The sequence below is a fragment of the Urocitellus parryii genome, chromosome 4, assembly GCF_045843805.1.
Source record: "Urocitellus parryii isolate mUroPar1 chromosome 4, mUroPar1.hap1, whole genome shotgun sequence".
NCBI lineage: Eukaryota > Metazoa > Chordata > Mammalia > Rodentia > Sciuridae > Urocitellus > Urocitellus parryii.
The window spans coordinates 161,391,058-161,409,930 of NC_135534.1; the positions used below are offsets into that span (position 1 = coordinate 161,391,058).

Here is an 18,873-nt window from a genome sequence, read left to right on the forward strand (position 1 = left end):
AGTCCCATCTGGGGTCCTGATGGGAGGAGAGACATAGACATTGCACAGGCTTTAACCAAATCCTTGAAATAGAACCCAGAAATCTACCTGGGGTGCACCAAGTGTGCAAATGCCTTTGCAAACACCTCAAAGCTGCCTCCAGCCAAGTAGTGTTGATCAGAGTTGATTTAGATCTATTGGGAATAATGATTCTTAGACACTGAAGCCCTTTATGATCATATTGGATAATGATTTAAGGAGCCATGATGCCCTTACATTCCCATTAGGTGGCAAGTCCCGCTGAGCACCTCTACTGGATGGTGTTTCTTATCACACATCAAGGCTCTCCTGGCAGGTGTTTGACTTATATGTGAGCCCTTAGCATCAAAATATGTCTAAATGGTAATCACAGCTAAAACTGCCCTCCTTCTTTCGATGATAATGGGACATGCATTGGAACAATATAAGTTCAGTTTATGTAGTTTTGCTGTCCTAGAAAAGCACTAATTTGGTCTGCAGTCATATTTTCTACTTGCATGCTGGGGCAATATCAGAAAACAACAAAACAAAACAACCCAACCCTAGTCACCTCCCTCCTGTCCCCAAACCAGTATTCACCCAGTCTTGGTTTTATCTCCGTCTGGCTTAAGTACTCAATATGGGTACACAGAACAGTCTTCCCTGTATGATTAGTGCAAATGGTTTGGAGGGCTCAACTCGTGGCTCCTCCAGACTCTCTCTGCTAAGCCCTCCTCCCTACAAGCAATTTTCCTAAACCATCCACCTTGTTAGGCAGGATCCCGGTAAATCGAACATAGGCTGAAGGTGACAGCAACACCACCTTTGTCTGTGGATTCCATTAGATCACTTCTTGCACCTAGAGGTAAAGTCCAGACTGAAGGTTGAAGGTTGATGCCCCTCTTCAAAAAGGTACTATAAATATACTAGAGCTATCCCTGAAAAGATGCATTTGTACTTACATGTATATATATATATATATATGACTTTGTATATATATATATATTTATATAATTTTTCTTTCTTTGTGTTTGTGTACAGTTATGTATTAATCTATAGGTATGCAAAGAGAGGAATAATACAGGAACAGGCAGGATTTGTGTGCTCGTGTGTGTATATTTATAATATGTATACTTTATAGGTGTATATATAGCCTCTGTCCTTGTTTGCTTCCTTACAATGAATGTACCTCCGGCCAGCGAGGAGTACCTGTCGGTGGTGAATGGAGGGATGCCCCATGGTCACGGTTCTTTTTGTCTCTTAAGTGGAGTCATTTCTGTAGGCAAGGGTGAAGAGCCTGTGAAGTGAAGGGTCCCATGTGAATCCATCCCTCCTCCAATCCACCAAGGAGGGACACTTGGCTGGGGCTGTGTGCCAGCTGCCTCTTCTCAGGAGGCCAAGGAGCCTAGAGCCCAGAGCAGGAAGGGACCATCCACGCTGTTGGTCCACGATATGGCTTTTCCGCTAGATGGAGACGGGACACATGAGAATTCTGTCTTCTAGGAGGACGCTGATCACCAGGAACACGAAGTAGAGGCCAAACATGATGAAGCCCAGCACTTTGTTCATCCGCCATTTGCAGAGGGCAATGGAAAGAATGACGAAGAGCAGCATGATGAAGAGGAGGACAATGGCACAGAAGAGGCCATTGCTGCTGACAGCCACTGGCTGGAATCTGTGAATGAGGGTGTACAGGAGCCAGGGCAGTGGGAGCCTGGGGGGAAGAAAGGAAGAGCAGGGGAGAGCAGGCAGTCAGGCATGTTGAGAAGGTGCTTGAGGACAAATCTACCCCTGAAAAGAGTGTCATAAGATCACATAAGGAAATCAGGTAAACTTTGAAAATGTTTATCTATTTCCTGACCAAATTAGGGAGACCAGAGATTGGTCCTACAGTGAAGCAATATCAAAGACATGATTCTTGTTGGTGTTTTCTGAATTTGATTTGAAATTTTTTTTTGTGTTCTTCCTAATGAAGAGTAAAATTTTGCTCTCAGCCATAAAAAGGTGAACTGGAGGATTTGTACAGGGTGAGGGGAGAAGGCGACAAATGGAGAGAAGGTATAGAAATTGATGGTAAAAAATGGAAAACATTATTTTTAAAAAATGGAGATAAAGAATAACAATGACTTAACAATTTAAAAGCAAGTAATATTACATGATGCTGGGCGTGGTGGCGTACACCTGTAATCCCAAAGCCTCAGGAGGCTGAGGCAGGAGGGTTGCAAGTTCAAAGCCAGCCCCAGCAACTTAGTGAGGCCCTAAGCAATTTAGTGAGACCCTGTCTCAAAATAAAAAAATAATAATGGCTGGAGATGTGGCCCAATGGCTAAATACCCCGGGTTTAAAACCCAACCAAATAACAACCATAAAAAACAAAAACCAAAACAATAACAACAAAAAACCATGATGATGGTGAGGGCCATGGTAGGGTATAGAATTCTAAAGTTTATCCTGGAAAGGATACTGATCTTCTTTTTGATTTAAAAAAAATTGATCTTTCTGAAAAATCTGAAGAATATAATTATATTACATTTATAAAGTTTAAAAAACTTTATTGTATATTTCTAAACCTGTTTTCTACCTTTACATTTGATTTTTAAAATCTGATAACATCTTTTGTTTCCCTTCCTGAGTGGTGATTCTAAAACACATCAGGAAAAACAATTGCTAGGAATTATGGTTGTTGATGGTAGGACTCTCTGGGAGGGGAACATGGCTGAAAATATCAAACCCAAGTGGCCTGGGCATCTGCAGGTGGCTGGGTGAAATGCAGCTGGTTCTTCTCACTGAGTGTAATGATGGAATGTTGGCTGGGGAGAAACTGACTCAGCTGGCTGTACCTTCTGTATGGCCAAAGAAAGTTGAGTTTTGACCTGGTCTCAGGGGTATGGAAGAGGAGCTGCCCTTTTGAAACATGAAATGCTCCAAAGAAAAAGCAAATAGTTTGTGAGAGAAATAATGAGGGTGAAAAGGCAAATTATGCATCTGCCTCCTCTGCTGGAGAGTGTGTAAGAGCAGAGCCCAAGCACTGCATCTTTGAATCACCAGGGCTTGACACTAGCAGGCCCCCACGTGGGTGCATATCTTAAGCAGGGTAATGCTGAAGTGATTGATGTGATGGCCTGGTGGTGATCAGTACAGGCACTTTTCTCTGGCCAGGAGTGCTCACTTCAGTGAACCATGTTGGGTTGAGGTTCCCCAGGGGCAGCCTGGAACAAGGTGAAATTCCAGTACTTGGCAGGAGAGGGCAGCCTTGGGATCCTGGGTTCAGCAATGGAAAGTCAGAAACTGGGAGGGGAGGGCCTGACAATGTTGGTGAACTCATCCTGGTGAGTTCTTCTTCCATATTTCCCATGCCTTTTAAAGAGAAAGACCCCAAACCATTATACTCTTATTAAACCAGATGTTGTAGTTTGAATCTTGAATTATACCCCCAAAACACTTATGTTGAAAGCTTGCTTCCAAGCCTATGACACTATGGGGAGGTGGTGGAACCTTAGGAAGAGGGACCTAGTAGAAGGGTTTTAGACCATGACGGGGTGGGCTCTTGAAGGGAATATGAGGACCCAGTCCTTCCCTCTTTTTCTTTTTGTTTCCTGGTCAATGAATATCATAATCATGTAGCTACAGGCTCAAGCAACAGAGACCATGGACTGAAACCTCTAAAACTGTTGGACAAAATAAACCTTTCTTCCTTTTAAGTTGATTACCTTAGGTATTTTTCACAGTGACAAAAAGTTGACTAACACACTAGACAAACACATGTATGTTTATATATACACACACACACACACACACACACACACACACACACACACACATATACACCAGACATCCAGTTCTGGTGAAGTTGAGCTGACAGCACAATAAATAGTTTGTAAACACCCTTTGGGGGAAAATGACATTTTTCATAATAATTTGAAATGCAGATACAACTTGATTCAGAAAAATGATCATTTCAGTGTTATTTGAGTAGTAAAAAAATGAGGATATCATCTTAAAACTTCCAATGGGAAACTAGCCAAATAGTAAATCAATGTAAGTCAATGTAATGTTATATGGCTATTTAAAATCACAAGTTTATATAGTGATATAGAAAATATTCATGAAATAACTTTAAATTTAGGCTTTACTTATTAATTGCAGTGCTAACAATCAAACTCAGAATCTTATGTGTAATTTAAATTTAGAATGAAAGATTTACATAAAAATAACAATGCAATTTTATTTGCATAAAATATACACATTTTAAAATGTCAGTGAATTTTCACTGATCTTTTTATCTAAATCCTTTATGCATTATTCTATGAGCAAATAGAAAATGCAGGCAATACTATGCAGAAACTTTTACACTCAATATTTTTGCTAATGATATCACTTAATATATTGGCAATGACATACATTGGTATAAACCTTAGGAAAGAAGCTTTTGGAAAAGAAATATATAAAATATATCATAGTCATTTTAATGTTAAAAATATTTAATCCATTATATGGCTTAAAGGAATTTATCCTAATAAAATAATTAAAAGAGATTTTCTGCATAACAAAAAATCTAAAAAAATATAAAAAGATTCTTTTAAAGGATAATGGTTAAACTGAAAAGCAACAGGATGGAATATTTGGAGGTCTAAAAACACTTAGAAAATGGGTCACATGATTTATTAATTTTTAGTAATAAATGTCTCTTTTTGCTATGTACACATGGCTTTGGATGAAAAAAATAAAAGCCCTATAGGAGGACAAAACTGACTGTTCACTAAGAAAACCAAAATATTTGAAAGAACATTAGAAAAATAAACTGTGTTTTAATAGGTTAGGTGGTACTTTTCTTTAGACTCTCATTTGTTGTTATGATCTATATGTAATTTTAGACCAATGAACAAGGAGTGTCTTGCAACTTTACTAGAATAGTTATTTTTCAAACACATGGCAAAGATGCTAACTGAATACCTAACTTTTCTTAGCTTATAGGATTTTCTTTTTAAGCTACAAAGAACTTTCTCTCTCCTTCCTTTTATTTATTTTTTTTAGACAAACATTGACAAAAAGGCTATTCTGAATGTGTAGCCAACAGAGCAAAGAGGTATTCTTTACATTAAGATAATTTCCTTTAAGGCATGTAACTTTGAAGGCATCCATCTGTCAGTCCTTCTGTCCATTCCACAAGTATTTGTTAAGCCACTACCAGGTGATGTGCTAGGCTTTGGTGAGTGCTTGCCCTTGGGAAGTCCGCAGGCTTGTGGGCAGACAGGACCTGACAACAGTACGATGTGCAGAGGGTCTATGGGAGTAAGAGCCCTAGCTCAGACCCACAGGGATTAGAGAAATAAGGATTTGAGCTGATACTGGAAAGGTTAAGAGAGCTTTCCAGGTAGAGAAGCAGGGTGGGCAGAAGAGGGAAGTTTAACAGGTGAGGGCACATTGGGACTCACTGGAGTTTCAGACAGTGGAGACCCAGGGTGGGGTTTTATGCACAGACAGTGTGGTGGCAGGATTGATTTCCCCCCTCAAATCCCAGCTTCTGCATTTACCAGTTGTGTGAATTCTGTGCCTTTCAGTATCCATATCTGAGGAATGGGGATGCTAATATATAACTCCATGATCATTGTCTTAAATGGAAAAAAAAATGTATGTACAGTATACATGGTGGACATTGTATGAAAAATGATAAATATGTGTTTTGTAATGAAAAGGTAGAAGACAACAATATTCAAGATACTTAAAGAGAACATAGATGCATTTCATTGGATTTCCAAACTCAAGTGTTAAGAGCCCTGCTCTTCTGGGAACACAAGGATAAAATCCTGTGTCTTTCTTTCTCGGGGGACTGCCATTCAGGGTCATGAGTGAGCCTACTTTTACTGTTGATAAGTTAATGTGATGGGAGAGATAATATCACTCCTCTAAATTTGGCTTACTATAGAGATTATTCATACCTAGAACTCCAGTGCACTTAATTGTAAGGAAAAATCCCCTTCATTTTCCTACTTCCAAAAAACCTAGACTATCATCACGGGCACAGGTAAACCAATGCCAACATTTTCCGAGGAAATGGGATGTTTGTGCTGTCTCTGCACATCCCAATCTGTCTTAAAATCCAAATCTTGCCTGAGGCTGGTCAGGGATATTAACTAGAATATGGAACAAAACCACCGTGAAACTATCAGAGCATCGAAGTCTTGTCTGAATTCTGAAGATTCATAATATGTGGTGACTGCAGTTAAATAAGTGGAATTCTCCTAAAATATTTTCTAAAACATTAATTCTAAAGGCAGATATGTGTTTCTGCTTATCTAGGAATGTCTTACTCTTCATTAAGTTCTCTGAAAAATAGAGTTGGTGAAACTGAATGGTCCTCCCAAGCCTTTGTTTTCTGTTGGTACTGCTGAATTTTGGGCTCAAAGAGCCTGGTCATATCTTTACAGACTCTTGGAAGACAAAGTCAATGATGGAGCTGGTATGTACTTTTATGTAGCTCTCACTTACCCTACAGTGATGTCAAAAATATTACTTCCAACGGAGCTGGACACAGCCATGTCTCCTAGCCCCTTCCGAGCCACGATGACACTGGTGATAAGATCAGGGATGGAAGTCCCAGCAGCCAGGATGGTCAGACCCATAATCTCTTCACTAATGCCGATGGTCTCTCCAACCTATACATCAGGACAGGGGAAAACGTAAGTGTTGCAAGTCACAAAACCATCCTAACCACAAACAGTTCACCACAACCCATTTTAATGAGTTCCTTCTCTGTGTTGTGCTGAGGGCTGAGATAACAAAGATGAATGAACTACAATCATTGCCATAGAGGAGTTTATATTTTTATGACATTCAGACCCAAGAGATCAGCAATTTACGTGAAGATTAAGCAGATAATCTCAAATAAAAAAGAGCCACAGAGGGCTAGAGTGAAGCTACCATATGGTGTTTCCTAAAACCGAGGCAGGGATTCTGCAAGATTTGAGTTATACAAGCCAACTGGACTATTGAACCCAGGGCCAAGCAGCACCAAGTCCTGGAATGTGCCCTTCGATTTACCATCAAAGATTAGGGACAGACACTCAGTGTTCCATTTGTTTTCCTTTAATATCTCTTATTGTCTGTACCACTCAAACATTTTTGGATTCCACCATTTCCTCAGGAAAATTGATTTGGCGTGTGTTCAGGTTTGGTAATATGAAAAAGCAAAGCTGTTGTGTAGAGGCAAGAGCCAAGGAATCAGAGGACCTTGGCCCAAGGTCTGGTTTGGTATCTGTTAAGTGCTTAATCCACTGCTAACTGTTTCATTGTACAGTGTCTTCCGTTTTTGCTTTCTTACCCATAAAGTGGTGTTGATAATATCTGCCTTAACAAGGGGGTTGTGGGAACTGAATGATAATCTGTGGAAAATCCCTTCATAAGTAGTACATCCCTATCAAAAAGTGAAATGGAGTTCACAGCAATTACATTTTCTTATGGTCTTTGTCTTTTAAAACTGATATTTCTTTTGGGAGGGTTGTTCTAGCCTCAGAAGCTCTTCCATTCTTTTGAGCAACTTGTCTTGTTGGGACTTATACAAATATTGAAAGTATTTTCTGGCGTTGACCAGTTGCAGTTCTGAAAATCTACATAATGCTTTCATTTGGGCTCCAGCAGCCAACTTGATGACATCCAGAGTTTTTTTTTTTTTTTTTTGAAAAAGTAAAAGGTCTTCAGGGAATAGAATACTCACTTCTTTTATTATTATTTTTTTAATTTTTAAGTTTATTTTGGCTCACAGTTTCAGAGGTTTTGTCCAAGGTCAACTGATTCCATAGCTCTGAACTCAAAGTGATGAAGAATATCGTGGCCGAAAAGCATGGCAGAGGAAAGCAGGTCAGAATGTGACAGTGAGGAAGCAGAGAGAGCTCTGCTCACTAAGGACAAAATATAAACCCCAAAGTCATGCCCCCAGTGACCCATTTCTTCCAGCTACACCCTACCTGTCTATGATTACCACCCAGTTAATCCATTCAAGTGGATTCATCCATTGCTTAGGTTCCAATTCTCATAGTCTATCACCTCTCAACATTCTGGCATTGTCTCATGCATGTGTTCTTGGGGGACACTGCATATCCAAACCATAACAAATGAAACCTGTGTTTAATTCTAGCACTCCTAATTGTGTAACTCGGGGAAAATCACAAAACCTCTTACTTTCTGGCTTCTTGACCGGTGCAATGAGAATGCTTCCAGTTCATTTACATGGCCTCTTTTAAAAATATGTGTCCAGAAATTTATAGTCATTGAATTTTGAACACCATCTCTGGGGTTTGAAATATATGCTAGGCACGTACACCCCAGACAAAATTAGTGCCAAATATGCTTTTCTGTCTCACTGCATTATGCTTTCCCAGCCATAGCAAGTCAGTTACCTTTAGCAACCCAACAATAATTTTTGTTATTAAAACACTTTATAGACATGGGTTCAATCTCTAATTTAGTTAGAAAGTTAGCTCTTATCTGGTCCCAGCTGATTTCCCTACATACATAGAATACTTACTTCTGAATCTCCTTTTATTTTCATTTATAAGTAACTTCTTGGCTCCTATTAGCTTAAAAGCATAGTTGGGAGCTTTATTTATTTTAATGGTCATGCCTGCTCAGAAACTGGTGAGCTGCCTTAGTTTACTATATGCTTGTGGCCCACAGATTTACTGCTTCCCATTAGAAAGTAAGGTCCTTGCCAATAGGATCCTTGGGCTCTATGTCCCTAATTTATAGAGCACAGCCTGGTAAATTGTAGGCTCCGAAGACCTGTTTGCTAAATGAACAAATCAATTCACATGTGAAGGTTATTTCCAGAGCATGTTTCCCCACTGATTCTTTTAGAAAAAGTTAAATAAAAATTTTGCACAAGAGTACCTTATTTGAGCAAAATGTTCTCCTTGATGTCTTATTTTTGTTATAATCAGAGTGAAATGTCAAAGACTATGAAGATGCTGACTAAATGATTGATGTACTAAGAAAGGTCTAATTTATTTAACATTTTAATTTACGTTCTTAGGGAGAATTCTAAAGCAGGGATGGCTTCAAAAACCATTCGTATTTGGAGTTTGCCAGTATAGATAGGAAGGGCCAGAAATCGATGAGGAGTATGCTGGTGTGTTTAAGAGCGGTGGTTTGGGACATATTCTAGACTGTAATTCCAGGGCACAGGAGCCACCTTCTCTGGCTCTCAGTTTTTTCCATCTGTAACATGGTGTTAGTAGCATCTACTCAGAGTTGTTACGATGGTTATGCGTAATAATACTTATAAAGTAAACAATATGGTGTCAGGCATAAAGGAAAGGATCAATGAATATCAGCTAGTAAAACTCAGACATTACTTATTTTACTCTCCAAATTATGAGACTAGCTATCAGGGTTCTCCCAGCATGGACAAGAGCTAGTTTACTGGGGTCAGCCACAGTGTGGGAAGTCACGTGAATAATGACATTTTCTTAACAAATAAGAATTTTCATTATACATTAAACCCCTGATGAATCTGGGTGGCTCTAGAACTAATTTCACTGAAGAACTATTTTTTTTTTTTTTTTTTTTGGAGAGGCACTGAGGATTGAACTCAGGGGCACTCAGCCACTGAGCCACGTCTCCAGCCCTATTTTGTATTTTATTTGGAGACAGGGCCTCACTGAGTTGCTTAGCACCTCGCCATTGCTGAGGCTGGCTTCAAATTCGCCATCCTCCTGTTTCAGCCTCCTGAGCCGCTGGGATTATAGGTGTGTGCCCAGCAAGAATTGTTCTTCATAAGCATGTTTGGGTTACCCATCACTGAAGCTGACTTATGAAGAGCCAGAGGAAAGATGAAGGTCACAGGGATGGGATCCTACCCTGATCAAATCAGGTCATGTAGATTTTCTATGTTTTCTTCTAAACATTTGATAGTTTTTGCTTTTAAACTTAGAACCATGATGTATTTGTATATGATATGAGGTAAGGATAAAAGTCAATTAATTATGGTGCATGGAAATCAGATTTTTCCAGTGCCACTTGTTAAAAGAGTCTATTAACATATGTTCTTGGCACATTTTATTTCAAATTGCAGTTTTATTTTATGTTAACAATTCTAAGACTATATTAAGCAAAGAACATAAATGGGCAGTTTGGCATTTATGTAGTATATAATCAAGATTAAAAGGATGAATTCTGGAGTGTCCTGGGTTAGAATCTCAGTTCTGCTATTTACTCTCTATGTGACCTTGGCCAATTTTCTTATCAGTTTTAAGTTTAACTCATTTACCTGTACAGTGTATATAGTAATAGTGCCTCCTTCATAGGATTTGAACCTGTGTACGGGTTAATGTCAAGATTATAAAGACTGGGGCTGGGGCTGTAGCTCAGTGGTAAAGCACTTGCCTAGCACCTGTGAGGCACTGGGTTCGATCCTAGCACCACAGAAGAATAAAGGTAGTGTGTTTATGTACAACCCAAAAATATAAAAAAAAGGTTATAAAGACAAAGAGATGTGAACTGCCCATCTTATAGTACATCATATAATAATGGTCTTCAAGAATGTGAAACCTTGTATTTTATTCTTTCATTCATGTTTTTCAACTACAGTGACTGAGGTCATATTTTGTAATAAGCATTGCAACGGCACTGAGCTTAAAGTGATAACATTGAAAAATATTATTTTTATTAGCTGAAGCCCAAGGAAGCCATTTAGTCTCTAGGTTCTTTCTTGAGAGTCAGCTGTGAAAGGCTGGTGAGAGCCATACTGAGTGGCTTGCCCAAGATAAATAGCATGAGTCAGGTACAATGTGACCTTCCTCTCAGCCCTGGGTTGGCCTGGCCTCCGGCAGGAAGCATTCAGGCTTGCCTTCCTTCATGTGGCTTTCTAGTGGCTCTACCAATTTGATTCCAGGCCACAGGGAAAGGTCCAGAGACTAGGGAAAGTTCAGTCCTGTAATCTTTAACTCGTCAGTGTCACACTCAAGATTGTTGTGACAGTTTCAGAAAGCAAACACATTGATGAACCAAGTGGCAACCAAGACTGAGAGGACATAAAGCAGATGGGTATCACCGTCCAGGTCTTACCTGATGCGCCCACCAGACCATCAAATAAGAGAAGGCTGCGATCCAGGTGATGGCGCCAAAGAATGTGATGGGAAAAAATTTCCTTGATGACTGAAAGACAACCAGAGGAGGCAAGAGTCAGAGCTACCAGTTGTGATGGACCTGACAGTCTAACGCTAAAACCACCTGTGCCAACACTGTCTCCACAGTTCCTTCATTTTGGTAAGACTGGCAGTCAGAAGGCCTGAACTCTCTCTCCTCAAGTTGCATAAAATTCTCTCTTGGAAATGTGAAATTGGTGGAAGTGGAATGATTGCAATGCTGGTTCCTGGGTTGGAACTCTCTTAAAGAGAATATGTGTTAGTTCTTGCAGTTAGATGTTTAAACACCCTCTGCTCCCACCCTGTCTTAGGCTTGGTTTCTCAGTCTCTCCTTCTGACTGTTAACTACATCATATTCTCCATCCATCTCCTTCCCTCTTTTTAGATTGCTCACAAGTTCATCAGAATCAATTTCTACTTCTTACAAATGTGGTATCCTAATAATCCATATACCAGAAAACCTATGCAATTAATTACATTGAACAAGAAATGGAAAGGCTCAGTATGTTTAAAAATAGACTGGGTCATCTTATAGTCACATTTATTATCAGGAAAGCTACCTAGGAGGCACTACAGTAGTTTATATAAATTCCTGGTGATGGCCAGTTTCCCAGACACGGGACTCCATGTGTCAGCTGGAGAGGACAGAGGTGGAGATGCCCAACTGGGCTGATCTCCATTGGTGGGCAGGGGCAGGTCAGACCTTGTTGTTGGGAGTGTTTTGTTCTCACCCCAAGCTATATAATGTCCAGTTCTGCTTCTTGCCTTGAACTTTGTACAATCTCAGGCTTCTATTTTGAGCACTTTGAAAGTTTTCTAGGATCATCAATAAAAAATTAGATACCCAAAATGCAGTGTTTCATACCTGGCCTCACCACACAGACATCCAGGCTTGCACTGAACTGTTCTGTAGATGCCCTTTGTGGAATATTTGGAATCTCTCAAAACATGCTCAGACAGCAGGAAGCTGTCTGAGAATCTCTCACCTATTATTATCAAATACTTTTTATTTCAAAGCTTTCCATATTGAGAAAAAAATCCTCTCCTTTTTTTTTTTTACTTTGATAATGTCATCTAAGTTTGTTCAGAGAAAACAAATCCTGGAGTTGACCTGGATAAAAGTAAGTCAATTGTCTGAAGGGCTGGCCTGGGGTGGTTACAAAGAACATTTTCTGCCATGGATTTTTTTTAAAAATGTTTTAATTATTGCATTATAGTTATACATGATAGCAGGGTTCATTTTGATATAATCATACATGCATGGAATATATATGCTTAAACACCCTCTGCTCCATTGCAGTCCCCAGTACTACCTGGTTTCCTTCCCTTGTCTCTCCCCCTAGTCAATTTCATTCCATGTTCTTCCCTTTTCATGTATCTCCCTCCAATAGTCTCCATTGCTCCAAACTAGGTTTATGTTCTCTATTAATTTCAAGTTTTCAGTAAATGTTGTTATCACTCACATAGTCCTTAAATTTTATAATCATTGTTTTTCTCTCTAAATGACTGCTGCTTTTTTGGACCATTCATTACCTGGGATGTCTGAAAGATCAAGAGGACTTGATTAAATTGTGGGAGGACATCAGGCCACAGCGAGTAACCAAAACCTTCCCCTTAAGTGCTTCCCTTGTTCCTTCCATTTCTTAGAAGGAAAATATTTTGGGCAAGGACTCAGGTCCCTGGGAACACTTCTATGGGTAATGGGGGAAAAATATTTTTTAAAGGAGACTGAGACACAGCCCTATTTTGTATTTATTTAGAGACAGGGTCTCATTGAGTTGCTTAGTGCCTTGGTTTTGCTGAGGCTGGCTTTGAACTTGTGATCCTCCTGCCTCAGTCTCCTGAGCTACTGGGATTACAGGCATGTGCCATCACGCCTGATGAGAACTTCATTTCTGAAGGTAAATTTCTTTAAAGCTGGGAATACAGCTGGATTCTGGAGAGCAAATTTCCTGAGCTTGGGCTAAGAGATCAAGTTTTCCCAACAAGGCATCTAGCTGATTGGACCTCCCAACTCTTCCATCTGGTCATGAGTCACTGTCTCAGGGTTCTATGTATTGCAAAGTTTCTGATGGGGGTCCTGCTGTGTTACAGGGAACAGAAGGGCCCTTCTTGCCATGTGGGTCCACACATGATTTAAGCATTAACCAGTGCTTGATTCTGACCATTGCATGAGGGAAATGAAGAGCTTCTCCCTACTTTAAGGTGTAGTGTCTGTGCTGCATGTCCTGGGAGAGTCTTCATTTCATAGATTGCCCACTTTTCATTTGGCTCACTTACTAAATGTGTAATTGGTATTCATTTTTGTATTTAATTTTTTTTTTACCTTTGCACTTCTGCTCATTGAAGTGACTTCACAAATCAGAATCAAATCACTTGAATTGATTTCTCATCTGAAAAATGGCATCACTGAACTACAGAATAATCCCAGGCAAAAGGTAGAAAGCAAGATATCAGTCTAGGAACTTAATGAAACTAAATTCAAACAAATCTGTTAGAACTTCTCTCATTCAATACATATGGGACAAAACAATATTGGGCCATTGTAAATTGAGGTGAAGTCACTTTCATCTCTTCTTCATGGTCTAGACAGTGTTTTGGGTATATACATATAAAAGAACTTCTCTCATTCAATATTTAATGCTGTGATTATTAATCAAGAAGCTAATTAGTAATTAATGGGCATCAGAAATTACCTAATGTTATATTAGGGCATCATTAAAAGAGGTTTAAAATCAAATGTGTGAATTTTCAGGGTCTTCATGAACTAAGGGTAGGTAAAGGATGGGCACTTACTTTGCACCTAGATCTCCAACTAGTGATAAAATTCAAACTTGGTCTGCCTGACTACACTGCATGTATTCCTAACATGTATGTTACACTGATTCTTTTCTAAAGAAAAACCAATCGTGCTCAAAATACACCCAGCTATAGACATAATGATGATGATCATCATAATACTAGGCTCTGCTCTGAATGTTGGAAAATAAAAAAAGCACCAGGGAAACAGAGACTAGCATTCCAGCTGTATGGCCATCTGCCTCTCCAACCTCCCATATTGTTCCTGCTTCAGAAGTTTTGTGACCCTTCACGCATCAGCAGTTTGCCTAAGTGTTTCCCTGTCAAACTACCTTGCTATGCCCAATCTCACAACCCAGGCATTCCTTCCTCTTCCATATTTTTATGGACTGTTCCCTTTCTTTGGACTCTATGACTTCATTCCAGACAGCACTTCCCTGTAGCACCTGTGAAGCTGTTTAGTTACCAGTCTCATGGGAAGGGAGAAAATATCCCTTCAAGCCAAAGTCTAACACATCAATGTATGTTTAGTCTCATCCTGACATCTGTTGGATAGGCCTTGTACTAATTAGCAAATAAGCAAATTATGTCCATGTGCTGTCTATTCTGTTTCCAATGCAATGGTTTACTTATACAAATGACAGTGAATGTTCTCATTAGAAGCTTTTAGTACACCAGAGTGGTATTAGCTTGGCTTGAAAAAAGTTGCTGGACATTAGCTGGCTGCATAAATTGGCCATATTCTTACCTATTTAAATTCAACAAACATCCATTCAGCATCTACTCTGTGCAAGGTTCCAAAGTATATGGTTTTTCCTTGTGGGGGTTGGGATGGGTGAATGGGGGTCTTGCTATGTTGCCCAGGCTGACCTTGAACTAGTGATTCTCCTGCCTCATCTTCCTGAGTAGCTGGGGTTATAGGCCTGTAATCTACCACACCCAGATTGGAATATGCATATTTAACAAAGTTTCCCACAAAAATCCCATTAAGATTAAAAGTGTGGTCCCTGGATTAATATGACTGGTTCTGAAATCTCTTCTCACAGATTACCAGTGATGTGTCCTTAGACCAATTACTTAATCCTCTTAAGCTTTTATTTCTTTATTTTTAAAATGGTAGAAATATAAAAATCTAGTTGTTCTGAAGATTTTACATACGTAAAAGGTCTAGCAAAGTGACGGGCACATAATCATTGTAGCTGTTATTAGATTTATAAAGCTTCATTTTATTTTTTAAGGAATGAGGAAACTGACATGTGGGGAGGTGTCAGTGACTGTGGAGACCTGGTCTAGAGTCTTGGCTTTGCCTCTTACTTGGTTGATTGTGTTTGGACAACCTGACTAAACCTCTCTGAGTCTCAATCACTTCGTTCTTGCTATAGCTGTGGTTGGCTCATAGTAGGCATTCAATAAATACTTGGCAACCGAATAAATGATAGACATTGCAAATATCAAGCTGTGTTCTCAGATTCCTTTTCAGCTGTAGTGTATTCTGTTTTTATAAATCATGAGATACATTCCTGTTTTGTAAGAACATCCGTGCTAGAAGAGAAATTCGGGAGTCTTTATTTTGGTTTTTATTTTCAACTTTTCACCAAAAACATGTTCATCATTCAAGTTTACATTTTAGTTGTTTGACTTTTAAAACAAAGTCACTAATTTAAGAAAACTATCAATGTGAAGCTCATATTAATGATGTGAGCTGAATGTGTACGTGATCCAATAAACACTGTCAGGTAATTTGCATATAAATGAAGTGGAAATAAAGACAAGTGGGAGTACTATTTACACTGAAACTAGAAGTATACAATCATGTTTTCCTTGTAATTATTGTTAAGGTTTGGGATGCTTGTCTCTAGGAGTAATTAAAAAAAACCACTGAAAAGGCAGAGCTGCCAGGCCTCAGGATTGCCAAATATCTCTTCCTAATTTTCTCCTCTTTTTGCTATCCATGGACATTTTCTCAGGATCTCTCTGTGGAAGCATATGAGGCCTATGGTAGGGATGCATAAATGACCACAAGACTTGGCTGCTCTTCTCATCAGGAGGAGAGGTCTATCTCCTTACTCTTAGAGTCTGGCCTGGCTTTATGACTTGCTTTGATCAGTAAATGTGGTGTCAATAACAGTGTATAAATTCCAAACTAGATCTCAAAAGGGCTTTGCAGCTTTTATTCTTGCTGCTCTTGGCATTTACCATCTAGGCTGGCCTGCTCAAGGATTAGAGGCCACGTGGAGCAGGGATATACTTCCTGCTCAAATACCCTCATGCTAACCAGCAGGCGCAGCAGAAGAATTGTCTAGCTGAGCCAAACCAATCTGCCAGGTCACAATATTGTGGGTTAAAATTGCTTGTGGTTTTAAGGTTGGGGTGTTATCTTATACACCGAAGGAAAGTGAGAGACAATCAAATCTAACAAGACTCTTCTGCACTAGCATGATCAAGAGGCATCTTAATGGCCTTTGTATCAACTGGTATGGTTTCTTTCACTTGGCATATCATGTTATGTAGAGGAATCTACTTCCAAACCAGTATGTTTTGACAATAAACTGGGACTATCCTGGGAAATTTGGGATATAAGGTTACCTTAAATTTGCAATATTTTATCAATGGTTATCTTTTTATTTGTGCTGTCCTTAATCACAGACTGTTATGGCTAACATTTTGCCTTGAGATTTTCCAACCCTTTATTCACAGTAGAGGAAAAATATGGACCAGAGTTGAAAAGTGCCTTTTGTAAAGCTACACACACCCACTGTAGAATGTGGCAGTCAGGAGACATGGGTACAAGTCCAGCTCCTTTTACTAATGCAGTGAAATAATCTTGCCTTGTAATTGGCTGCATATGAGCATGCCTTGTTTCCTCTACTGAACTTAGAAATTGTGAATTTTGTGTCTTTATATCTCTCAAAGGGCCAAGCCCAGCTCAGAATATAACAGGTATTCAACAAATATTTGCTGCAAAAGTTTTAAAACAACCAAATACTCCTCATAAAAATCTTATTCCTGCTTGGAATAACGCATAGTATGTATACTCAGAAAAAGACACAAACATTCTAGTTGGTCCCATGGTTGGCACTTGGGGAACAATGAGGAAAAGCCCATTGGCCACCTGAGCCCAGGGGACAGGGGCTGGCCCTCAAGTGTGGGCTGCACAGGGAAGGACAAGTCTGTGGTGCAGAGCAGTGCACCATTTTCCTGGATCGTTCTCCACAGTATCACGGCATTGGCCACAGCGATTGTCACGATCCAGGTGACTGCTGCCTTGGTTAATTCTGGTTTGTTTTCCAGGAGTTGTTATTGGGGAGTTTTTGATGTTCTCTAGAAAGCTTCCTTGACCCTTTGGCTCAATACAGGATGAACATTTTGCCTGCCTTTGCTCTAAGAGTCCGGCCCAACCCTGAGAGCCCAGGGCCTGCGGTTATTGGCATCTTCTTCCTGTTCCCACACAGCTTCCTGGTTGCCTCTGTGGTTTGTGCTGACACCCTCTTAGCTAGTCAGCCCTCTCTCCTGTGAGGGTCATGGCACACTGGGCCATGTAGAAGGATTAGAAAGCCATAGCTATCTCCCTGATTTTCCTCCTTGGGGCAAACAGAAGTTCTGGAACAGCATAGAAATGGAGAGAGAGAGAGAGAGAGAGAGAGAGAGAGAGAGAGAGAGAGAGAGAGAAAAAGAGAGAGAGAGAGACTGATTTAAAAATATCAGTGTGATGTAAACCAAGGGCAAAACAAAAAGCAAGTCCATCAAAAAAAAAAAAATAACCCAAAAAGCCATATACACAAAACAAACAAATAAAAAACAAACAAACAAATCCCAAACATCTCTAATTATTTGATTGTGTTTTCAGGAAGCCAGGCCTTTGTATAGGATAGATGCTCTGCAGTTGTGTTTTACATAAAGAAACCTAAGTGCCACCTTAATATTTGGGTTTGAGTTCTTCCACAAGGGGGTCCTTTCCTGGTGTATACTGCATAAGAAATGGCTTTCTATCAGGCTGGGTTATTTAAAGTCCAGGCTAATGATTTTTTTTTTTTTTAACTGGGGATTGAACTCAGGGCACTCAACCACTGAGCCACATCCTCAGCCCTATTTTGTATTTTATTTAGAGACAGGGTCTCACTTAGTTACATAGTACCTCGCCATTGTTGAAGCTGGCTTTGAACTCACAATCCTCTTGCTTCAGCCTCCCAAGCTGCTGGGATTACAGGTGAGTGCCACCTCACTTGGCTAATCCAAGCTAATGAGATGGGATTTTTCTCTTTTTTTTTTTCTCCTTTAAATGAGGAAAGTAGGATCATCAAGGGACTCCTGAAGATTTATGCTAAATTATGCTTGATGTTACCATAGTATTCTATTCCAAATGAATTTAGAAATGATTTTTTTCCCTGATTCCCACTTTCTGATGTTATGATATATGAGAAGTCATGTGTTCAGACCTGGGTCTGAAGCTCAGTTCTATCCTCTAGAAAGTGGGCAGGGGTAAGTCTCTCTCTCTCTCTCTCTCTCTCTCTCTCTCTCTCTATATATATATATATATATATATATATATATACACACACACACACACACACACACACACACACACATAATCTGTTTCTCTCTCTCTACCCTAGAGGTTTTCTGAGATTCCACAATATAACTTACTAAAAATACTTAGTGCAGAATCTGCTGCATGGTAGGCATATGCTTTTCTGAGTGGATATGTGTGAAGTGTCATGAAAGAGAGTAGAGCTGTTTCTCCTTTACTTCTCATTAGTTCTTTCACCTCTAAGATAAGCACTAATGTCCAGGAACCATTAATTGGCCAAGAACTCAGATTGTACTTTGCTGACCATAAGACAGTGCTGTATTCACAGCACCCTGTATATCTGGTAGATCATCTTGATTATACAAATGATAATAATAAAGGATGAGGAGGATCACACATGAAGGCATT

General features: G+C 39.6%; 1 protein-coding gene and 1 non-coding gene across 4 annotated transcripts in view; one reads left to right on the top strand and one right to left on the bottom strand.

The window, feature by feature from the left end:
* Positions 1-1,212: 1,212 nt before the first annotated feature.
* Slc24a2 (solute carrier family 24 member 2) overlaps positions 1,213-18,873 on the bottom strand; it is a 214,761-nt gene continuing 197,100 nt past the window's right edge. For all 3 annotated transcript variants that reach the window (XM_026397581.2, XM_026397579.2, XM_026397578.2), the window contains 3 exons: positions 11,059-11,148; positions 6,487-6,653; positions 1,213-1,711 (listed from right to left, as the gene is read on the bottom strand). In XM_026397581.2, coding sequence (XP_026253366.1) covers positions 1,462-1,711; positions 6,487-6,653; positions 11,059-11,148 — 507 coding nt within the window. In that variant the 3' untranslated portion in view covers positions 1,213-1,461. The remainder of the gene's footprint in view (positions 1,712-6,486; positions 6,654-11,058; positions 11,149-18,873) is intronic.
* Positions 13,641-13,733, top strand: LOC113189005 (small nucleolar RNA SNORA20). The gene has a single exon (XR_003301604.2). It is a non-coding gene; the product is annotated as a small nucleolar RNA SNORA20 (small nucleolar RNA).